The sequence below is a fragment of the Aulonocara sp. 'chitande type north' Nkhata Bay genome, linkage group LG22 (assembly GCF_057382095.1).
Source record: "Aulonocara sp. 'chitande type north' Nkhata Bay isolate Kocher_YH1m ecotype deep benthic linkage group LG22, A_spYH_male_GT1.1, whole genome shotgun sequence".
NCBI classification, from domain to species: Eukaryota; Metazoa; Chordata; class Actinopteri; order Cichliformes; family Cichlidae; genus Aulonocara; species Aulonocara sp. 'chitande type north' Nkhata Bay.
This window is the reverse complement of record NC_141364.1, coordinates 31169604-31188888: the sequence shown is the minus strand read 5'-3', so window position 1 is coordinate 31188888 and position 19285 is coordinate 31169604. Positions and strand designations below refer to the sequence as shown.

The following is a 19285-nucleotide window of genomic DNA, read 5'->3' as shown; positions in this document are numbered from 1 at the left end:
TAGGACTGGTTTGATAGCCTACTGAATCGCAGGGTGCACTTAAGAGTTTCACAGGACAGCACAGAAGTCTGTAAAAACTTTATCACATTACTTTATTTCATGTTTACTGCACATTTACTCTGATTTAGGTCGAAATGAATTGGCTCAATGTCAAAGCAGCTATTACAGGCCTTTTTCAGTAGTACCTACTCGGTTCAGCTTGGCTCTTTTTATGGTTTTTCATTAGGTGGTAGTACTACCTAATGGTACCAGTACTCGGGTGGGATTCCAAGTGATCTGAGGCAAATTGAAAATGTGACATCAACAGACTGTATGCAAGCGAGTGACACCCAGCAACAAGGGAAATGGCTACAGAAGAACACAACACTGTGACCCCCCCCACACACACACACACACACCACATAGCAGCAGATATACCTTGGCATCATTGTTGTTGTGTTTGTGTCGCATTCAAATGACATCACAGGACTTTCTGCCGTTGCTATAACGACTGCACCTGCATTAGATCTTACTCAATTGTGATGGAAAACGACTGAAACAGAGTTGCGTTGAGTCAAGCCGAGTAAGTACTAGCGGAATAGCGCTCTTGGTAAGACCAGTCAAGAACTTGCAAATGCGTGGTCACCTACATTTAACTGATTAATCAATCATAAAAATGCAAGTCATATTTACCGGAATTAGGACTACTCGACTTTTGCAATAAAAAAACAAAAACAAAACAAAAACAAACACACACGCGTAAGGTTTATCTGGCCTGCCAGTCCAGTCCTCCACGTAGCTTCATCATATGACTCACCTCAGAGCTCACCATCAGCTCAGGGACACTATGCACCATGGAGACTGTTGCTGTGGAGATGGGAGTTTGCTGGTTCCCATTTGTGCTCTGGAGCCTGAGAAAGAAAAACAGAGTGGGCGTCACACATTTTTTGTATCTCTCAGGTCCTTGAACATATTGCGCCGGGAATAAAAAGAGAGCTTTGAAAAACATGCAGATTTGAAACTGCTCCACTTGACAGCCGCTATGTTTGCAGTGAGCACAGAATACACCTCACTTACAAAGTGATGGTGAGCATTTCAAGCTACTTCAGGAATATGTTAACATGACATCCAAAAGTGACACCTGCTGAGGCAATTCTGTGCCACATCATGTAAACTCTGTCTTCAATATTGATACCTTCAGAAAAAGAGCCAGACTTTTACTTCACAACAACAACAACAACAGCAGCAGCAGCAGCAGCAGCAATTATAGTAAAACACAGACTGTGGGTCTATGTAAAAATCATTTGGTGTGTTTTGGAGTTTTATTAATAGCTTCAAATGCTCTTGCTTTACCAAAGTGATACAAAGAAAAACTGCAGAGTGCGAGTGCTTGATTTGGGACCAGAGCTGCAGCTCTGCACTCTGTATATGATCTCTGGCACCATCTGATGGCAATAAATGAATCAGGTTATATCGCAAGCACTACATTCAGTCAGTGTTTAATTTCAGTAAAAGTATGAGCTTCAAAGTTATGAGGTTCCAAAAGTATTCTCTAACTGAACCACGACTACAACTGGTGCCTGCATGGCACTGTCAGCATGAACTTTTTACCATTTATACAGGACTGTTTCCCAGTAAACAGGCTGCTTGAGTTGAGAGACCACAAGTAACTTAGACATTAAATATAACTGGTTAATGCCGCGTATGTAACCTTAGCCTTTTTGTATCAAAAATATAAATGTCTCTACATTATTAGAGAGAGAACTCCAATAATGAGAAGATTATATGAGCTAGCACTTAGAGACAGTGGGAAGAAAGAACTCACATCTAATAGAAAGATACTTCTGGCACAGCCAGGCTCAGTGAGGGGTGGACATTGGCTGCAACCAAATTCTTCAGAGGTGGGGCAGAAGAGAAGTATATATATTAAAATTACTGGTAACAGCCAGCGTTACCCCTCAGCCTCCGAGAAGGAACACCTATGGTATCAATTTTAAAAGCCTACGAGCCTCGAGTTATCACATTTGTATAACATTTAACCTTTGACTTTGAGATTTATACTCATTTTAACTTTAATGGCTGAGGGGTAAAAAATGGTTTGAAAAGCTCCTGAGAACCTTTTTGCATCTTGCAAAGGGTTTGACTCTAACTGAAAGTCAACCAGTAGATTGTTGTTTGAGCTAACTAGCTGTAGCAACCTTTCAAAAATCAAATCAAATCAATTGAGTAGATTATGTATATAAACAACAATAATGTGCTTTTTAAGTATCTTGAGGTAAGTGTTGTAGATGAGCTTTGCCCCACAGATCAAACACTTGTATATTAGGTTAAACTGGTGATTCTAAATTGGCCACAGAGGTAAATCTAAGTGTGAATGAATGTCTGTCTCTCTGGATTAGTGATAGTGATAGACTGGCATCTATCACTCCTATGACAGGCTGGACAGGCTCCAAGAAAACAGACAGAGAAAACAAAAGAAAGACATACTGCCTTTACCCAAAGCACAAGGACAGAAAATAAGGCTTTATAAGACATAGGTTCTATGGAGCTTCCATACATAGATGGTGTTGAACAAGTGGAAAAACAAAGTCTGGACTCTCTAGATCTACAAATGCCTCCCTACTAAAACATCCTCTGTAATCACATTTTAAAAACAATGATATCACATAGTTCAAATGCTTAGCTAAGTTTAAGTTCATTCATACAATTGAGTAAATGTAATATCAAAGATATTATCATCATATTATTTTGGTTTACATTTAATCATGTTTGTACATTTAAAGCCTACCAATAATGGCATTTTGCTTGGTTTTTGTCTTTGAAAACAGCGTTGGGTAAACGTCACAGCTATCTTTTTTTAAAGAAAACATGTTTTTAATTTTTTGACCAATGTTTTCAGAATAGTTTTCATTTACTCATTTTGCTAGGTTTTGTTCACTTTCCCCCCCCCCCCCCCCCCTTTTCTTCTGCCACCAGCATGTGAAATGACGCAACCGTGACATCCATCCCAAATGAGTGGTTTGCTGTTCCATTTTAGTTTGTTTTATTGTTTATAGATATATCTATGTAATAAAAAGGGGTAAGTTGTAGTTCTTGGGGGGAAATGCATGAGCAGATCAGAAAAACACAAAGATTTAAGTTAAAGACAAACAAACAAAAAAAGAAAGAAAGAGATAAAGCATGTATTTACTGAGTTAGATCTTGACCACATTCGGCACATAAGCCCTTCATGACAATGGGATGGCTGCATTCTTCTATTCTGGCTATGGTGCCCCTGCAAAAAGGAAAAAAAAACAGGAAAATAATTAAAGACCCAGTTTACTTGCTTGCAAACTGAAGCCTGAGACTGTGCACAGATTCTCATTAACTGTAGCATGCAAGTATATAAAGAAACATATAAAGAAAGGTATTAGTTAGGTGTTTTATTTTATTTAGCTGTAATAATAAGACGCTGTAAAAGTACTATAAATAGCTAGCAGTAGATTAAGCAGGGAGCAAGAGTTTACAAAGAGTACCTGAAAGCAGCACGACCCTTTCCTAACAGCAAATAACAACTATATCAGCTTTGAATGTGTATCAATATCAAAAGGTGTCGAATTTAAATGTAAAGATTTCAAAAACAGAACATTTCTTTTAAATCTGATATATAATTCGCATAAAAAGTGATGCTAATACATAATAAAGCACAAAAAGACCGGTCAAACCATTTAAAACGAACTTCAAAATCTCCTCTTTTGGTAATTAACTGCTATTAACGCGTATTAATTCTCCCGTTACTGTGAATTAATACGCGTTAAAGTATATATATATACGGCTGGTTCAAGCTCACGAGGATAACGGCTGCCTCCAGGGTCACTCTTCTACCTGTCAATCTGCACTGCTTGTATACAATTTTGTGCACGCGATAGTGGCTGCGTCAAGGCAAACAGCACAGCACGAGCGCATCTACCACGTGGTCGTGCCTTCAAAACAAAAGTGCGGAGCTTTGGGAATTCAATCATTACTGTAGGTTAATAAAATTAACTAAAATTCTGATTTAGCAAATACAATTGTTTTCTAACTTTCTCTTCCACTACAATCACAACTCCTGAAAAAGCTCGATAAAACAACATTTATAAAACACGATGCTTTTATTTTGAAAGCCCCCCGACGAAACGCCAGCTTGTTTATTTTGCGGTACTTGACTCTGGTCGGAGCAAACGCTTCACTGTGTTGCTTTGAGCGTGGCTAGCAAACAAGCTAACGTCAGGTTAACAGCGTTAGCTCGTTAGCTAGCTTAGGTACAATGAGCGTGAAGACAGCTGCAACAAAACGGAGCTGACACAAACAGGGAACAGGTCAGCTAACATTAACGAGCTATAGCAAGCAGGGTGACTCACCCAGGAGATATGACTTCTCCAAGTTGACTGCATAACTCCTTCACTATTCCAGCACGGTCCGATTTCACCTTCTTCTCTGGCAGCCTGGCACCATCAGTCCCCTTCTCCTGAGGTATGGGTGCACACAGTGCTAGCACGGAGTCCACGTTAACAAGAGAGCCGGCTTTGACTTTCCACTCTATAAGCCGGACAGGGAGAGCCCCAGCTGGCCAGCAGATATCCGCCACCTGCACCATGGGGCCCTCTGCAGCTGCACCATCGCCGCCACCACCAAAATCTGCAGGAGGATCCTCCATCTGCCCCGCACTCTCCAAAAACAAAATCTCCTTACTTTTGAAAAGCTGACAACTTAAAAGGTATCCACTCGACTTCGCAAACCCCCGTGTATCATTAAAACGTGCGAACCGTCAACATCGAGGAGAATTAAAACAAATGTGCTGCAGATTTAAACACAGCAGCTCCACAGTCCCAGCTACGTTCGCTCTTCCCGCCCGTAAACAGGAAAGCGCAACACTGCAGCGACACGGGTCGCTACAGTATCCGGTATACAGCAAGCCACTCGCGAAAAACACCAGAGAACTTCTATCGTCTCCGAGAACGCCCACTCTTTGGATCTCTATTTTCTTAGAGGGCGCTCGCGAGGTAGTCCTGAATGAATACATCCCTGTGGACGTGAAGCCCCCAAATGTAAATTCCGTCGAGGATTTTATGCTGGGGACTTTATCGTGTGTTTTATAGGTGAATGTGAGGCAAAATATTTTACGGGGTTCGATTGTAGTTAAAATGCGTTTTTTGTGACAGCGCAATAATAAGACACTTTACGGCATCTGCCATTTTGATTTGGGGCATAAAGCTAGTGAATCCTAAATTGACCAATCAACTTGCAGGTTTGGTTTTAGGAAAATCCGATTCTCTTTTTTTAAGATAAAGGAAATGATGTAACTGTTGTTATGTTTTAGGTCGTAAAAATTATAGGTATGCAGAAAATAATGACAATAGTAATTTGTGGGTTTTTGTCTAGAAGCAGGTTTTACCCGTTTAGGTCCTTTTCACTTGTGATCATCGAGGACGAGCTCGCCGGCGCCCTCTGCAGTGCCGCTGGCTAATCTACAGTCAGTTTGTGTACAGTGGGATTATTAGGAAATGAAACTACTTCCCTAGATTATCTCTGAACGCAGTTTCTATTTAGGTTTCAAAATAAAACGACTCGTGCCTCTTTGTGACGCTTTTCACAATGTTGCCGTAAACTTTTAAAGTCACCAATGTGGTTATTCTAAGTGCTCCTTATTATAGATATCACCTATATAGCGCTTACATATTGTGTTAAAATCCGTGCAACCGTGAAAGATCATTATTTATGTTTTCCCTTTTTCTTTAAAGCTGCTGAACCCGCACAGACATGGTGTTACCTGACGCAACGTGATGTAACATATAAGTAACACTACACAAGTGTCTCATGGGGTTTTTTTGCAATAAGAGCACGATATTTACAAATACAGTAATGTTTTAAGGTGTAAGTGAAGGAGGTTGTTATAAGTTTAAGAAAGCCTTAGGTTTGATTGTATAGGTTATACCGGCCCTCGAGGTATGTTAATATTTAACTTTCCAGGCTGAAGATGGGACTGAAGGAAGTCAGCAGGGGATATAGATGATGACCTTACAGGACAAGAACGTACCTCGCACTGTTCTAGCTACTCAGACGAAGAACTTAAGCACCTCCTTCCAGAGTGTTCCTTACAACTAACCGAGATGTTTCACTGCCCGATTTCTTTTTCACGCAGGTGTGAAAACGCCTTTCTTCTTATAGTTCACAATAAAAGCCATAGAAATAGTCTTGAAATACCAGCGATAAAACATAGCTTACACAAGTAGCTTCCGTTAACGTTTGGTTTTTAAAAATGATTTTATACTATGTTCTACAAATTATGAAATAGACATCATTTTCTTATTAAATGTATAAACGTTGTTGTGGGGTTAATGAAATAGAATCTTTTTTTTTCATTGAGGCAAAATTAGTAATTTAAAGGAACTCATGAAATTCCTGAAATTATATTTTAAATAAAATTATGTATATTGCACACCACGGGGCTTCTGTTACCTAACCTAGGTCACTGTCAGTAGGTGGATGCAGTAGGTCGTTGGATGGACTTAGCACTATTGTGGTTAAAGTTCTACAATCTATTTCCATCAATAAATAGACCTATTTGCTAAAGACAGGTTCTAGTTATTAACACAACGTGTGATGTTAAATTAAGTTTTCCTTTGCACATTTCTTAATTTTAGAAACACACACACACACACACACACACAGTGGAGGGAAGTATCTGCATTACACAGGAAGTTTCCCGATGATCCACATATTACATCCACCATGACTCGTCTCCCATATCATTGGCACTGTATCAGTGCAAAAGAGACAACGATAGTGCAAAGGTGGCCGAGGTGGTGGGAGCCAATCATAATTCAGATACACACATGTCCAGTGTTGGTAGGAACCAAAATTTCTGTGAGGTAGGGGGACCTTTGTGTGTCTTCAAGCAGGAGGTACGGGTATGGTTTTAGGACGGATCTAATGAGTTAGATTTTTTTTCTAAAAGAATCACATCAGATAAGAAAAATGTGACTATTTTCAGTTATCTCAATAATAAATAAGTAAGAAATCTTTTCACTTGTAGTTTTTATTTGCACGGCCGAACGAGCTGTCAAAAAATAAACGGAAACTACAGTATGTGGGAGGGTACCATCTCGCATTGCGTTACCCTTTGGTTAAACATAAAGGGAACCAGTGTGCTGTTAGCAGTTTATGAAGGGGAAAGGTAAAGCGTTTACTGGTGGCTGCTGACACGGAATATTAATACGTCTCTTGGAGCGGGTCTGTTTTAATAACTCGGAAACATGATAGCGGAGAACTGTAAAGTGGTAAATAAATCGTATTTACTACACATTATTAACCCAATTCTCTCCAATTAGCAAGTTAATTGCTAGCCAGCTGCAATTGTTCCCGGTGTGTTGGCGTTTGTGTATATTATCTGAAGTTTAAACTAAATGCCAAGGCCGTGTTTCAAAACCATACTGCTACCTAGAGTGTTTTAAAGCTGGTTTTGACATGAGGTAAGAACACATTCAACACTGTTTCCAGCCATGATGTGAGTAGGAGAATGAGACTGCATGAGTGGATCGTGCGCGCTGGAACACTTGGGAGGATGGGGGTTGCTCAGGTCCCTGACCCCGCTGCCATGTGTGAATTCATTTATCAGCACTGGAAACATTTTGTCCCTCAAAAGCAAACTGCCAAGAACAACAAAGTCACAGTGAAGCTGCTCACGTTCGCCTTGAACCAGACGTTCTCGCTTCCCGTCCCTCGCGCGCACGTTTTCTTGTTGTTCCTCAGAACACAGCGTCTGTCCTCTGGGCCCACACTTTACTTCGTGCCCTAAACCTCTTTACCTAACTCGGGGGGTTGGTTAATGTTCACTTAACCTGTGCAAACACAGAGTTCAGATGTGTCAGATGGAAGTGGCGCTGTAGTTCACTCATACACTGCTTTGTTTTTCTTCAGTTGACGTTATGTCTGCATCAACTGGCTCTCCTCCGAAGAGCTCCGCTTCCTGGATCTTCATCCCTCCCAGCAAGGCGATCTTTCAGTTCACTCAGGTAGCAGACAGCTGAGGACTGTAGATGAGCTTCAGGCTGTGCTCAAGTCTGCATGCAATGAGACTGTATGTGTGTGTTTTAAATCTTGCAGAGATGCTAAGCGCAGAGGCTTGTTATGGAAGACGCTCGTTGGCCTCTCTGTTGGCGTTCCTGTGGCGGTGAGCATCAAGTATGCCGTATCGCAGCCCAGACAGAGGAGACAGATGAGGATTGTGATTGAAGGGTTTGGCCGCTTCTGCAGGTTTGTATGGATGTCATTATCAGCATCATTAGATTCTAACACGTGTTCAGTCTGAGGCTGTGAAATGGTCTCTAAATGGTGACTTCTTATCTATTAAACTTGCACATTAGATTTGTATATCTAATAGTGTTCTCTAAGTATTGTCAGGAACATTAGCTAAAGTAGGTCATTTTTTTCATGAATGGATAAAAGCAAAAGAAACAAAAATATCCTGACAACATTTCCTTTTATGGAAAGCGATAATTTTATCCCTCTTATAAGGTTGTAAATTCCATCTCATTACTTTTAGTTTTTGGGTTACACCACAAGACTGAGAGCAGGGTGGAGACGGGCAGGAGCAGATGTGTGGCCAAAGTCAATGTATTCATTAAGCCAAAATGGCTTCTGTTTTGCCTCATTTATTATTCCACCAAGAGGTTACGTTTTTACTGTCCGTGTCATTCATTCTGTCTGTAAACATAACAGCCCAAAAAGTTAAGACTGAACTCTGATGAAACTTTGGGGGTGTAGAGTGGGGTCATGTTAGCTTTGCATCCACTAAGCTATTCAAGGTCAGCTTCATTGGTCAAAACCTGACAAAAAGCCTGATGGAAACTTAGAAACTGTTATTCTTGCTAGTGTGGTGTGTTTTATCAAGATGTATAAAATCTACTTTATAAAGACTGAAAGTATCAAAGTTGTTATATTGATGTGAAGCTCAAAGGCCCCATAGAGCTGTTTGAAACGGTGTTTCTTACTGCCATTGTTTGTATTGACAAACATATCGGCATATAGGAAATGATTTATTGGCATTCTAAGTACCTCTTAACTTTGGACATCTGATCTCTTCTTAAAGGTCAAATGAGGTATAAATATTATAAAAATCTGTTATCCTTTAAACTTTGCTTAAACTTCAGTTGCTTTTGTTTGTATTGGCAACATTTAGGAAGTGATATGGGTATATGACGATTCTAACTATCACTCTGCATTTAAATATTGACCTTTGACCTCACTTTTACGTTTCACATCTGCCTTTTTTCAAGTTGACCCCAGAATGTGTTTCATCCTTAAATAAGGCATTGCCAAGAGAAAGAGAGCTACCTAACTCAAGGGACGAACTAGTGTTGTCTATGCATAACAGACAACTTTATGTTACTGGCAGCCTGTTGCTGTGTAGTGTGTCCTTAAAGATTTGAGGAAACTGAATGCTGTGAGAAGGTCATGTCCTTAAAGAAGACCTGAGACAGCATCTGTGAGCTACATCGGGCCCTTCAGTTGGTGCATCTGTTCTCTGAAGCCTCCTCAGAAGTGGTCTCAGTGGAAGGATGGCCAAATTACACAAGAACTCAACTGAAAATGCATCAAGTCTGATGAATCTAGTCCTCACTGGACTGTATGGAGGATCTTGGGAGACAGACTACAACAGTATGACTGTAAAACATGGTGGAAGCTCTGTCATGTTTTGGGGCTGCATTTCAGCTAGTGGGGTTGGGGATCGTTTTAAAAGTTATGGATTGTACATGTAGAAAAGTGCCATCTGATTTTGGAAACCACTGTGGGAAGAGTCAAATTGTTTATGGCCTCATTTTCAGCACAATGATCCCAAACACAGTGCTGTAAAATACCTGGACAGTGTTCTGTTGTGTGTTTATTCCATCAGTCATGGATCGGCCCCCCCAGAGCCTAGACCTCAGCTTTCTTAAAGCATTAAAGCAATGTGGGAACATCCTGATACAGAACAGTAGCCAACATTCAAAGAAGAGCTTTGACTGTCCTTCAAGAAACCTGCAGAACTAGTCCCAAAGACTACTTGAAGAAACTGCAAGAAAGTTGACGTACAAGAGTTCAGGCTGTGTGGAAGAATAAAGCTGGCTGTGTTAAATGTTGAGGTTCAAGCTTGTTACAATTATACAAACTCTGTTTTTTTCCTTCTTTGCTGTATTTACATGTATGTTTGCACGTTTCAATAAATCGCTGCTCCCCTTCCCGAGTTTCTTAGCAACACTTCCGCGCAGCGCTGTCTGTGCCTAGAAGCCATTAGCACTGGGCTTAATTGACCCATTCTTACCAATCAGAAGATCGATGCATTGATCCCTGATTTTTCCAGTCCATGTGCTGAGATGTCCTTGAGCAAGATATTGAACCCCAGTGTATCCGTGCAAGTGCATGCTTAGATAAAAGTGACATCTTTGAGTTTTCAACCGAGTAGAAATGCAGAACACACTTTTACCAAATGCTGCTAATAGGAAATCCAATCGTAGATGTTTTCTCTCTATTTTATAAGCTGCAGATATCTTTGAGCTGATGCTAGATTATTTAAGTTGATTTCCAGATCCCCTTCCTCACACAACCCTTAACGGATCAGTATGTACTTCCAGCGTGGAACCAGAAATCTCATGCAAATGCTTAAACCGTTACACCGCAGAACCATTGGTGCTGCTTAAATGAAATTAACAAGATAATATGTATGAAAACATGAGGGCAGAGAATGACTCTGGTGTATTGCAGCAGCCTATGTGTGTGGAGCCTAGTGGTAAATGAAGAGCACATGATTTTTATTACACTAGTGCTGTGTCACTGTATTTGAAGTACACTTTTGCTTTATTCTAACTTGCTGGAAGTGTAACAATTTGCCTTTCTCGGATCAGTTCAGACAGACTACATTTTTAAGAACATTTTGCAATCCTCACTTTTTTTCTCACTAATCTTTATTATAGAAAAACGATCTTCTTACCGCTGATCGTGTTAGGAATCGTCATCACATGCTAGCAACTCTGTTTATTTGTAAGTCAGACCTTTCAGTTCCAGTAATCATCAGATATGTGTGTGTCCTCAGATCTCTCTCTGTGGGACTCTTCATTTCCGCTGACTACTGGTGGACCACCAACGTGCTGCTTCATGGAATAGATGAGGTCAGTTTGTTTTTAGAGTGGGTAATATGGATTGACCCACTCTAAGCTTTGGCTGAAGCTCTGACAGACCAAGGATTTCTTCATGACACCTAATGCCAGGGTCAGTGTGTCGTTGCCAAGCCTGCAGACGTCTGTGTCCCGCTGCATGGATATGCTTCCCCAGATATCACTGACCCACTGAACAGTGGTACAGACAGCAAAATGTTCTTCAGATCCTTTTATGTCTGTCACATGTGCTCAGGGTGAACCTGCTCTCTCTGTGAAAAGTGCAAGGAATCAGTGGTGGAGCTGCCAATTCTGGTATTCTGTGGCATATGTCAGTCTCCGTGGTGCCAGGGAGTGAGCGCAGGGCCCACTGGAGGATGTCGACCCCTCAGGCCACCCTTATGAACCCATACAAGGTTCCCATGGCAATGACTTCAGCTTCCAGGCCCCTCTTCTGTGAAACCAGCTCCTAGTCTAGATTCTGGAGACAGACACCCTCCCTACTTTCAAGATCAGGTTTAAAACTTTTGATAAAGCTTATAGTTAAACCTGGATCAGGTGACCCTGAATCCTCCCTTAGTTATGCTGCAATACTTTCAGACTACTGCGGGCTTGTCATGGTGCACTCAGCATTTCTTCTTCACTGTGTTTATACCCCACTCTGCATTTCCACAGTGTGTGTTTTGTCCTGTCCTCCTGTTTGTTTTTGGGTTTTTCCTTCCCAGTGTCCCCAAGTGCTTAATCAAAAGGGGGGTGTTTTTTCTGTATTGTTTTAGGGTCTTTACCTGACAGTATAAATGCACCTTGAGGTTGCTGTTACTGTCATTTGGTGCGTTTATAATAAAAATGTAATTAAATAAAGTCTGTTTCTAATTGTTTCTGTCCTGTTGGAGGTCATTTTGTAGCTCTGGGCCTTCTATGGTCCTCTCCAGCTCTCCTAGAGTAACTGCCTTTCTCCTAGAATCTCCTCTGTGCTCTTGACAGGTTTGCAAACAAACCTTCTGGCAATGGGACTTATTGATGTTCCATGCTGGAGGTTTTGAACTACCTTTGCAGCCTCTGTAGGGTCCAGGTATCGCCCCAGCAGTGACACTGACACTAGCTAAATGCAAAAGTAGTCAAAAAACAGAAAAGATGAGGAGGTAAAAATGTCAGTGGCCACTTATAAAGCCATTCCTGGTTTGGGGGCTGTCTCATTGTTGCCCCTCTAATGCACCTGTTTTTAATTTCATTAACACCACCTTCTGCTGCTTGACTGGCCACATCAACATCCCAGAAGCTTCACTGAATCGATGCTATTCTCTCATTAAAATGTGCCCCTTTCATTTTTAGAGTACATGTACATTATTTTCTCCCTTCAGTCACTTTATTACATGTGGGGTCCAAGCTTCATGTGAACTAGAAGGAACTAGTTAGCATTGATTTTTAGCACTGATGGCGTTAATGCTTTCTGTACGTGTATCTTCCTGTTAGAGCAATCCATCCTACGTGACTGAGATGTCAGCTTGCCACCAGAGGGCAGCAGAGTCCATCGTGGAAGGAGCCATAAAGAATGGAGGCCTGTACATTAAGCTTGGCCAAGGCCTGTGTGCCTTCAATCACCTGCTACCCCCTGAGTACATCCACACCCTGCAAGTACTAGAAGACAAAGCTCTAAACAGGAGGTACAAAGAGGTGAGCAGTGCAGCACAAGCAAAGCACAGGACTCGTGAAAGGACTGAGTGACACTGGTCAGGATGTGTCTGTCTTTAACAGGTGGACGCTCTCTTTGAAGAAGACTTCAACAAGACCCCTGATAAGCTTTTTAAAGCATTCGACTATGAGCCCATCGCTGCTGCCAGCTTAGCTCAGGTTCATAAAGCCCTGCTGTTTGATGGGACTCCGGTCGCTGTGAAGGTGAGCTGCTGAAATCACTGGTCAAGTTACTTGAAAAAAGTAATCAGTAACTAGTTACTGATACTTCCCCAAAAAAGTAATCCCGTTACTTTACTGATTACTTATTTTCAAAAGTAATTAATTACTTAGTTACTTTTTAAAAACACGATTTACAACCTGAAGAGGTGATAAAGCGATAGATCTTTCAGCCCAATTCTACTTTTTCTGCATAATCCATCATACAAAATGTAATCAAATGGAAAAGTCTCTTTTTAAAACTTGTTTTATTAGTTTTAATCTTTTAACTTTATGCATCAAGCAAATATTAAATTATATGCAACATTCTCTGACTTGAATAAATTAGTTTAACATTTAAACCTATTTTCTGCACATTCCAGCACATAAAATAAAATATTTTTTGTGTTTACACTCACTCTTTCAAATAGATGCAAGTAAAACACAGCAGAAAATAAATAAAATCAAAGACTCAGCGGCCCTGTTGCTCTATTTTCACCTGCAAAGCAGGAGTTGGGTAGGCGGAGGTTTATCCTGGTGCAGGTGTGCCGCGGTCAGTTGAAGAATCCGCGAGTTTCTCTGAATTTCCCATTAGTCGTTGCGCACTCGGTGCTTGTTGGAAGTTTAGGGGTTTTTTCGCTGTAAAAAGAAGTTTTCTTCCCACGCACGACGGACACTAATGTTTTTGTCACTTTTTATGGAATCAAACTCAAAGTAAGGTCAGTACTTCCACGCTTTAAACGCTGCACGCTCATACTCTCTCCCACAATCGATATATGATCCATTGTTGATCTGCACACAGCTGTTGTCACAACCGTAGCACTCGCTTACGTCACTGTCATGAGACATTCTCGCAAAAAAATCACGGTTTTAGTAACGCAGTGACGCAGCGTTCCTACAGGAAAGTAACGGTAATCTAATTACCGATTTTGCAATAGTAATCCCTTACTTTACTCGTTACTTGAAAAAAAAGTAATCAGATTACTGTAACGTGTTACAAGTAACGCGGTACTGCCCATCTCTGCTGTTAACATTTTAAATGACCTCACTATAGCAGTGAAGCATGAGCCTCATGAAACAATGATTCAGTTATATCTGAGGTTTTATTTTTGGTTATGGGAAAGTTTGGTCCTGACTTTTAATAGTTTCTCGTCGTGTTTCACACAGGTGCAGTTCATTGACCTCAGGGATCGCTTTGATGGAGATATCCGAACATTGGAGATCCTGCTGGATATTATTAAGTTCATGCACCCCAGTTTTGGGTTCCGATGGGTCCTTAAGGTCAGAAAGTGTCTGTATGACTTGACCAATTCACTCGATGTTCTAAACCCAGGGTGTCCAACTTCAGGCCTCGAGGACCGGTGTCCTGCAGGTTTTAGATGTGCCCTTGATCCAACACAGCTGATTTAAATGGGTAAATTACCTCCTCAACATCTCTTGAAGTTCTCCAGAGGCCTGTTAATAAACTCATTTGAGTCAGGATGATATCTAAAACCTGCAGAACACTGGCCCTTGAGGCCTGGAGTTCACCACAGTTTTCTGTTTAGAAAACTTCAGAAGTTACAGAGTTTTATTGTAATTTGTGTAGGACTTGAAGGGAACACTGGCTCAGGAGCTGGACTTTGAGAATGAGGCCAGGAACTCTGAGAGGTGCGCAGAGGAGCTGAAACACTTTAAATTTGTGGTTGTACCTAAAGTCTTCTGGGAGCAAACCAGCAAGGTGAAGTTGCTGTCAGTGGTACATAGTAGTGCTGGGCGATATGGAAAAAATATTTATCACGATAGGAATTATTTTATACGACGATAACGATATATATCACAATGTACCACCTGACCTGTGGTCATCTGGAAAGTACGCAGTCTGTAAACAGCGAGCGCAGAGGGTGCAGTCTTTGTTAATGAAACGGATGGTTACGCTCATGTAGGGCTGCGTATCTCTGCTCGTCACCGTCCAGGCCAGTCGTCAAGGCATAATGCACAACACTGCAAACATCCTTCTCTACTTCGGGCTGGCATGCGTCATAAGCGAGGCAACTCGACTTTATTGAAGTGCTTACGACCGGACACAACGTACCTTGGATCAAGGACTTTGACGAGGTCACGAAAGCTGTCCTTCTCAACTACATAAACAGGGGCCATGCCTTTACAAATGTAACCCGAGATGGCTCCTGTGATTTGTTTATGGCGCTGGTACGTTTTCTCATAAGGGCCTTGTGTGAAAGACTGCTGTATCTTCGGCTGGCTATAGTTTTTCTTTTCCCAACTTGCTCCCATCGTTCCACAACTTGGTTTAGCTTGAATTTTCTAGATTCTTGAGTATTCCTTTTCGTGGACCTTCTGTAGGTGATAGAAGAGATTTGTTGTGTTGCCATCGGGTGCAGGAATAGTTTTGTAGCATAGCTTGCTTCTGCTCCGTGTTGGTGCTGTTGAACCCAAAATGTAACCAAATCACAGACGTACCCCCTCTTTTCGGTCAAAGTGCTTCTTCCTGGGCTGCCTGTGTAGCTGTCTCTGTCTGTTGCATGTCGGGGCATGAAACTGCAACATGTCGCACGTCCATCGTTTTGAGTTACCGTAAAGCATGTCACAAATCCGGGTGCATGTAAAGCAGCACCATGACGCAAAACCACAAGACGGAGTTTCTTTGCGAAAAATATCATTTTTTTTATACTTTATTTTCTCTTGCATAAAGTTAAGAGTATGTATAGTGAGAAGACAACACTAATATATTTGCCACAGGCTATTTAATGTTATATTTTATGTAATAATTTATAAAATTATGATAGAAACGACAGAAGACAAATGGCATGATAGACACTTTTCTATCGTCCACACGATATATATCGTCATATCGCCCAGCACTAGTACAGAATAAGTGCACAATAATACTGCTCAACTTCCATCAGCGTCCTCTTTATTTTTTCTCTCCAATACTCAGAGAGTGCTGACAGCAGAGTTTTGCAACGGCTGTAAAATCAACAGCGTGGAAGAAATAAAACGTCAAGGACTGAGTCTGAAAGATGTAAGCTGACGATACTCTAAATCCTCGAGTCACTCACCTCTTCTCACCCTCAACCAGTTGTGGCAGGTGGTTGCCCCTCCCTGAGCCTGATTGTGCTGGAGGTTTCTTCCTGTTAAAATACATTTTTCCTTCCCACTGCCGCCAAGTGCTTGTTATTGTTGGGTCTGTGCAACATAAACCACTTTGAGGCAACAGTTTTTGTGATTTGGTGCTATATAAAATAAATGTAGCTTTATTTTTCAGACTGCAGATAAACTGATCAGAACATTTGCTGAGCAGATATTCTACACGGGTTTTATCCATGCAGACCCTCACCCCGGGAATGGTAGGTACATCACATGGACTGTAGAGCACGGAGCCACTGGTGTTGTTACTCTGCATTTTTAAACCTCAGCATTAGTCTTTTGGTTTCCTCCATGTTGTTGTTGTTGTTCTTTTTAATGACCCAAAAAGGCTCATAATTTGGAATGAGGGTACATTTTAAACCCAACACTGGCTACCTTGTAAGGACAATCTTTACCTTATAGAAGTGATTCAATAAAGTCCTGTGATTTCACTCATTAAAACTGAAGCACAAACTTCCTGGATGCTCTGTTCCACATAACAGGACATGTTGTTTGTCAGTTAATTCCATTAAAATCTACGAAAGGCATCAACACAGCTGACAAAGAAGCCAGACACCTGTAAGCCTTAGAAAAATCCAAATGAGAAAAGTCACACACTTGAGTGTTTATTAAGAAACTTGTTTATAGCAGGGTTGTTAAATCAGTGGCTATGTGGGAAGTTTAATTCTTTAAAATTCTGAGATTTTTTGTTTTTACTTTATTTTTTTACAGTAACGTTCATAAACAAGTTCAAGTTGTTTACTCATGCTAAAAAAAACCATATACATATCATATGAAATGACATGAGTTAGTAACAGAGGTTCTAAAGAGAAGAAGTCACTCAAATTTGGATCATGTGTTGCAGTTCTCGTGAGGCGAGGTCCTGACAACAAGGCGGAGCTGGTGCTGTTGGACCACGGCTTGTACGAATACCTCAGCCAGCAGTAAGAAACTGATGAGTCGGCATGAGATACTCTCAGGTTTTTCTTCAGCTATCTGCTTTAACTCTGACCTTTGAACTTAGAGATCGAGAGGCCCTCTGTAAACTTTGGAGGTCCATAGTCCTCAGGGACGAGGCAGAAATGAAGCAGCAGTCCAGCGCCCTCGGGGTCAAAGGTCAGGACGCTTGACTTAAACGCCATGTTAACTTTGTTATGAACAAATGTGGGGATTAAAATCAAACACGAGGGCTCGTCGTCCTCTGCAGAGTACTTCCTCTTCTGCGAGATGCTGCTGCAGCAACCAATCAACATGCACAAGTTGGGTCTGTCCAACATCCTGAGCAAGGAGGAGACGGCCTACATGCGTGAGATGGCCGTCCACCGCTTCGAGAGCATCATGCAGGTGCTGAAGTCGATGCCTCGGCCCATGCTGCTGGTGTTCAGGAACATCAACACGGTGCGGAGCATCAACATCAGACTGGGGGCGCCGGTGGACCGCTACTTTGTCATGGCCAAGAGGTAAACACCCTAACACAACATCTCAGGGGTCAGGGCCATTAAGGATGAGATCAGATTGTGTAAAGCAATATTTCTTTTGGGAATGTCAGTCGGTACTTAGCTTTAAATTAGTGGGTATGCTGCGTGTTGCCCCTGTGTGGATACAGCTGCAAGGATCAGCTAATGAGTGTGCACACCACAGTTTCACCCGTATACGTCACTTCTGACTCCAAAAATCATCAGCCAAAAACCCTAATGCACAGACACCAGTAGGTGATGGCTTATGACTCTGTCCATCTGTTATCTACAGTCTGTTTAAAACACCTGATGCCTGGAAGTATTCAAACAATAAAGAGCGTAATGAGTCAATGTCTGCTGGGCAGTTAGTGTGAACCCTGAGTAAGCAGAACCCAAAGTGAGCCCCACACACACTCAAAGAAAACCAGGCCTCAGGATCGATACGTTTGTCCTTATTTGGATTTTTTGAGACGCTTTGAACTTTATTCTGTGTTTATCAAAGAAAAATGTCCCCACACGGTTGGTCAAAAAGCACTATGGATTTCTAGTTCAGGACCTTGCATTAATAACTTAAAGGCACGTGACCTCTATAGGACAAAGTTTTGTGAAGAAATAAAAACCGATCAATGCACCGCATTGAACTCCATCGCACACTGTTGAAGTTCACACTTCCACAGTCAGCTCATTTTCCAGCATGAAAGTTATAATAGAAATTTTCCCAGAGCGCAAAGTTGTTTGAGCAAAAATGCAGAATTTTAAACCTGACGCTGATGTTAGGGCTGAATTACATGTTTATTTTTAAATGTAATTTTGTGTCTCGGTGACCATTAAAGTTGATTAAAACAATACTTTAAAATATCTGCCTCAAGAAGTGCTGTGAGTGATAATCTTTTGTGAAGCCTCCACATCTCCAGCAGAATGTCGTAAAGGTTTGCAGATCTTGTGCATGTCTCTTTTTCTCATCAACAGCGCCGTGCGAGGCTGGGGGAAGATTCAGGCTGAGAAGGTCGGCGTCCTCCCCCAGCTTTGGCTCTTCCGCTGGGGGAGGACTGCATGGGAGAGCGCCAAGTTTGAAGTTGCTCTGAGGTGTGCAATAATTAAAGAAATTATATGTTCTGTGATTGGAGCCACTGAGCTGATTAGATTACTTTTACAGATCAGAGATGGCAGTGATGAGCCTGACACGTGCGGTCCTGGCGCTGCTCCAGTACTTGGGCCTCCTATCGCTGGACTCCGACTTGTACGAGTACCTGAAATAGCGCGCAAGCGTCTCACTACAAAGGATTCATTCCAAGCACAAGTGAACACAGCTCATCAGTGAGCCTTTTGCTGCTCAAGCAGCTCCGAGTGCTGGTGGTTTACGTTGCTGCTCGACCGTGAGCAACGTTCCCACCAAACCACCTTCAGGGTCTGCTGGGGGAGAATGTGCTCCACTGCAGGACTGGAAGCATCCGTTCCAGGGCGAGAGGAGCAACACCACCAATGGGACTTTTAAGTAATTAAATCTTATTTATTTTAAGAGTAATTTTGGGAAACCAAATCCAATGAGGTTTTTAACCTGCAGGTTTTTTAATGAAGCAGACATTTTCTCAGTTATTCTGTCAGACAGTATTTTGTCCAGTACCACCTGACTGTTTAAATTATGAGAACATGGTAATAAAACACGAAGAAATCACACCAGTC

General features: G+C 41.6%; 2 protein-coding genes across 6 annotated transcripts in view; one reads left to right on the top strand and one right to left on the bottom strand.

Annotated features, from left to right (window-relative positions):
- Nucleotides 1-5146, bottom strand: part of ctdp1 (CTD (carboxy-terminal domain, RNA polymerase II, polypeptide A) phosphatase, subunit 1) — a 97610-nt gene extending 92464 nt beyond the window's left edge. For 2 of the 4 annotated variants that reach the window (XM_086281407.1, XM_086281408.1), the window contains exons 1-3: nucleotides 4359-5140; nucleotides 3170-3253; nucleotides 797-890 (exon numbers count right to left, since the gene is read on the bottom strand). In XM_086281407.1, the coding sequence (XP_086137533.1) occupies nucleotides 797-890; nucleotides 3170-3253; nucleotides 4359-4654 (474 nt within the window). In that variant the 5' untranslated portion in view covers nucleotides 4655-5140. Of the gene's footprint in view, nucleotides 1-796; nucleotides 891-3169; nucleotides 3254-3808; nucleotides 3841-4358 lie in introns of those variants that run through there. The other 2 variants (XM_086281410.1, XM_086281409.1) reach the window with 2 other exon arrangements.
- On the top strand, nucleotides 4401-19277 carry adck5 (aarF domain containing kinase 5). Of its 2 annotated transcripts, none has more exons than XM_086281412.1 (15): nucleotides 4401-4714; nucleotides 7918-8012; nucleotides 8104-8253; nucleotides 11069-11144; nucleotides 12603-12803; nucleotides 12885-13025; nucleotides 14187-14300; nucleotides 14608-14739; nucleotides 15958-16041; nucleotides 16285-16366; nucleotides 17011-17089; nucleotides 17170-17261; nucleotides 17353-17605; nucleotides 18572-18688; nucleotides 18759-19277. In XM_086281412.1, the coding sequence occupies exons 3-15, from the start codon at nucleotides 8216-8218 to the stop codon at nucleotides 18859-18861; spliced, it is 1512 nt and encodes a 503-aa protein (XP_086137538.1). In that variant the 5' UTR covers nucleotides 4401-4714; nucleotides 7918-8012; nucleotides 8104-8215; the 3' UTR covers nucleotides 18862-19277. The 2 variants fall into 2 exon arrangements, with proteins under 2 accessions (XP_086137538.1, XP_086137537.1); XM_086281411.1 differs by lacking the exon at nucleotides 4401-4714 and adding an exon at nucleotides 7089-7277.
- The last annotated feature ends 8 nt before the right edge of the window (nucleotides 19278-19285 follow it).

What these genes read in the sequence shown, in the direction of transcription:
- adck5 (XM_086281411.1), top strand. Translation starts at nt 7,254, where the DNA reads ATGATAGCGGAGAACTGTAAAGTG. An exon ending in TAGCGGAGAACTGTAAAGTG is followed by an intron (nt 7,278 to 7,917) that starts GTAAATAAATCG and finishes GTTTTTCTTCAG; the next exon opens with TTGACGTTATGTCTGCATCA. An exon ending in TACGAATACCTCAGCCAGCA is followed by an intron (nt 17,090 to 17,169) that starts GTAAGAAACTGA and finishes CTTTGAACTTAG; the next exon opens with AGATCGAGAGGCCCTCTGTA.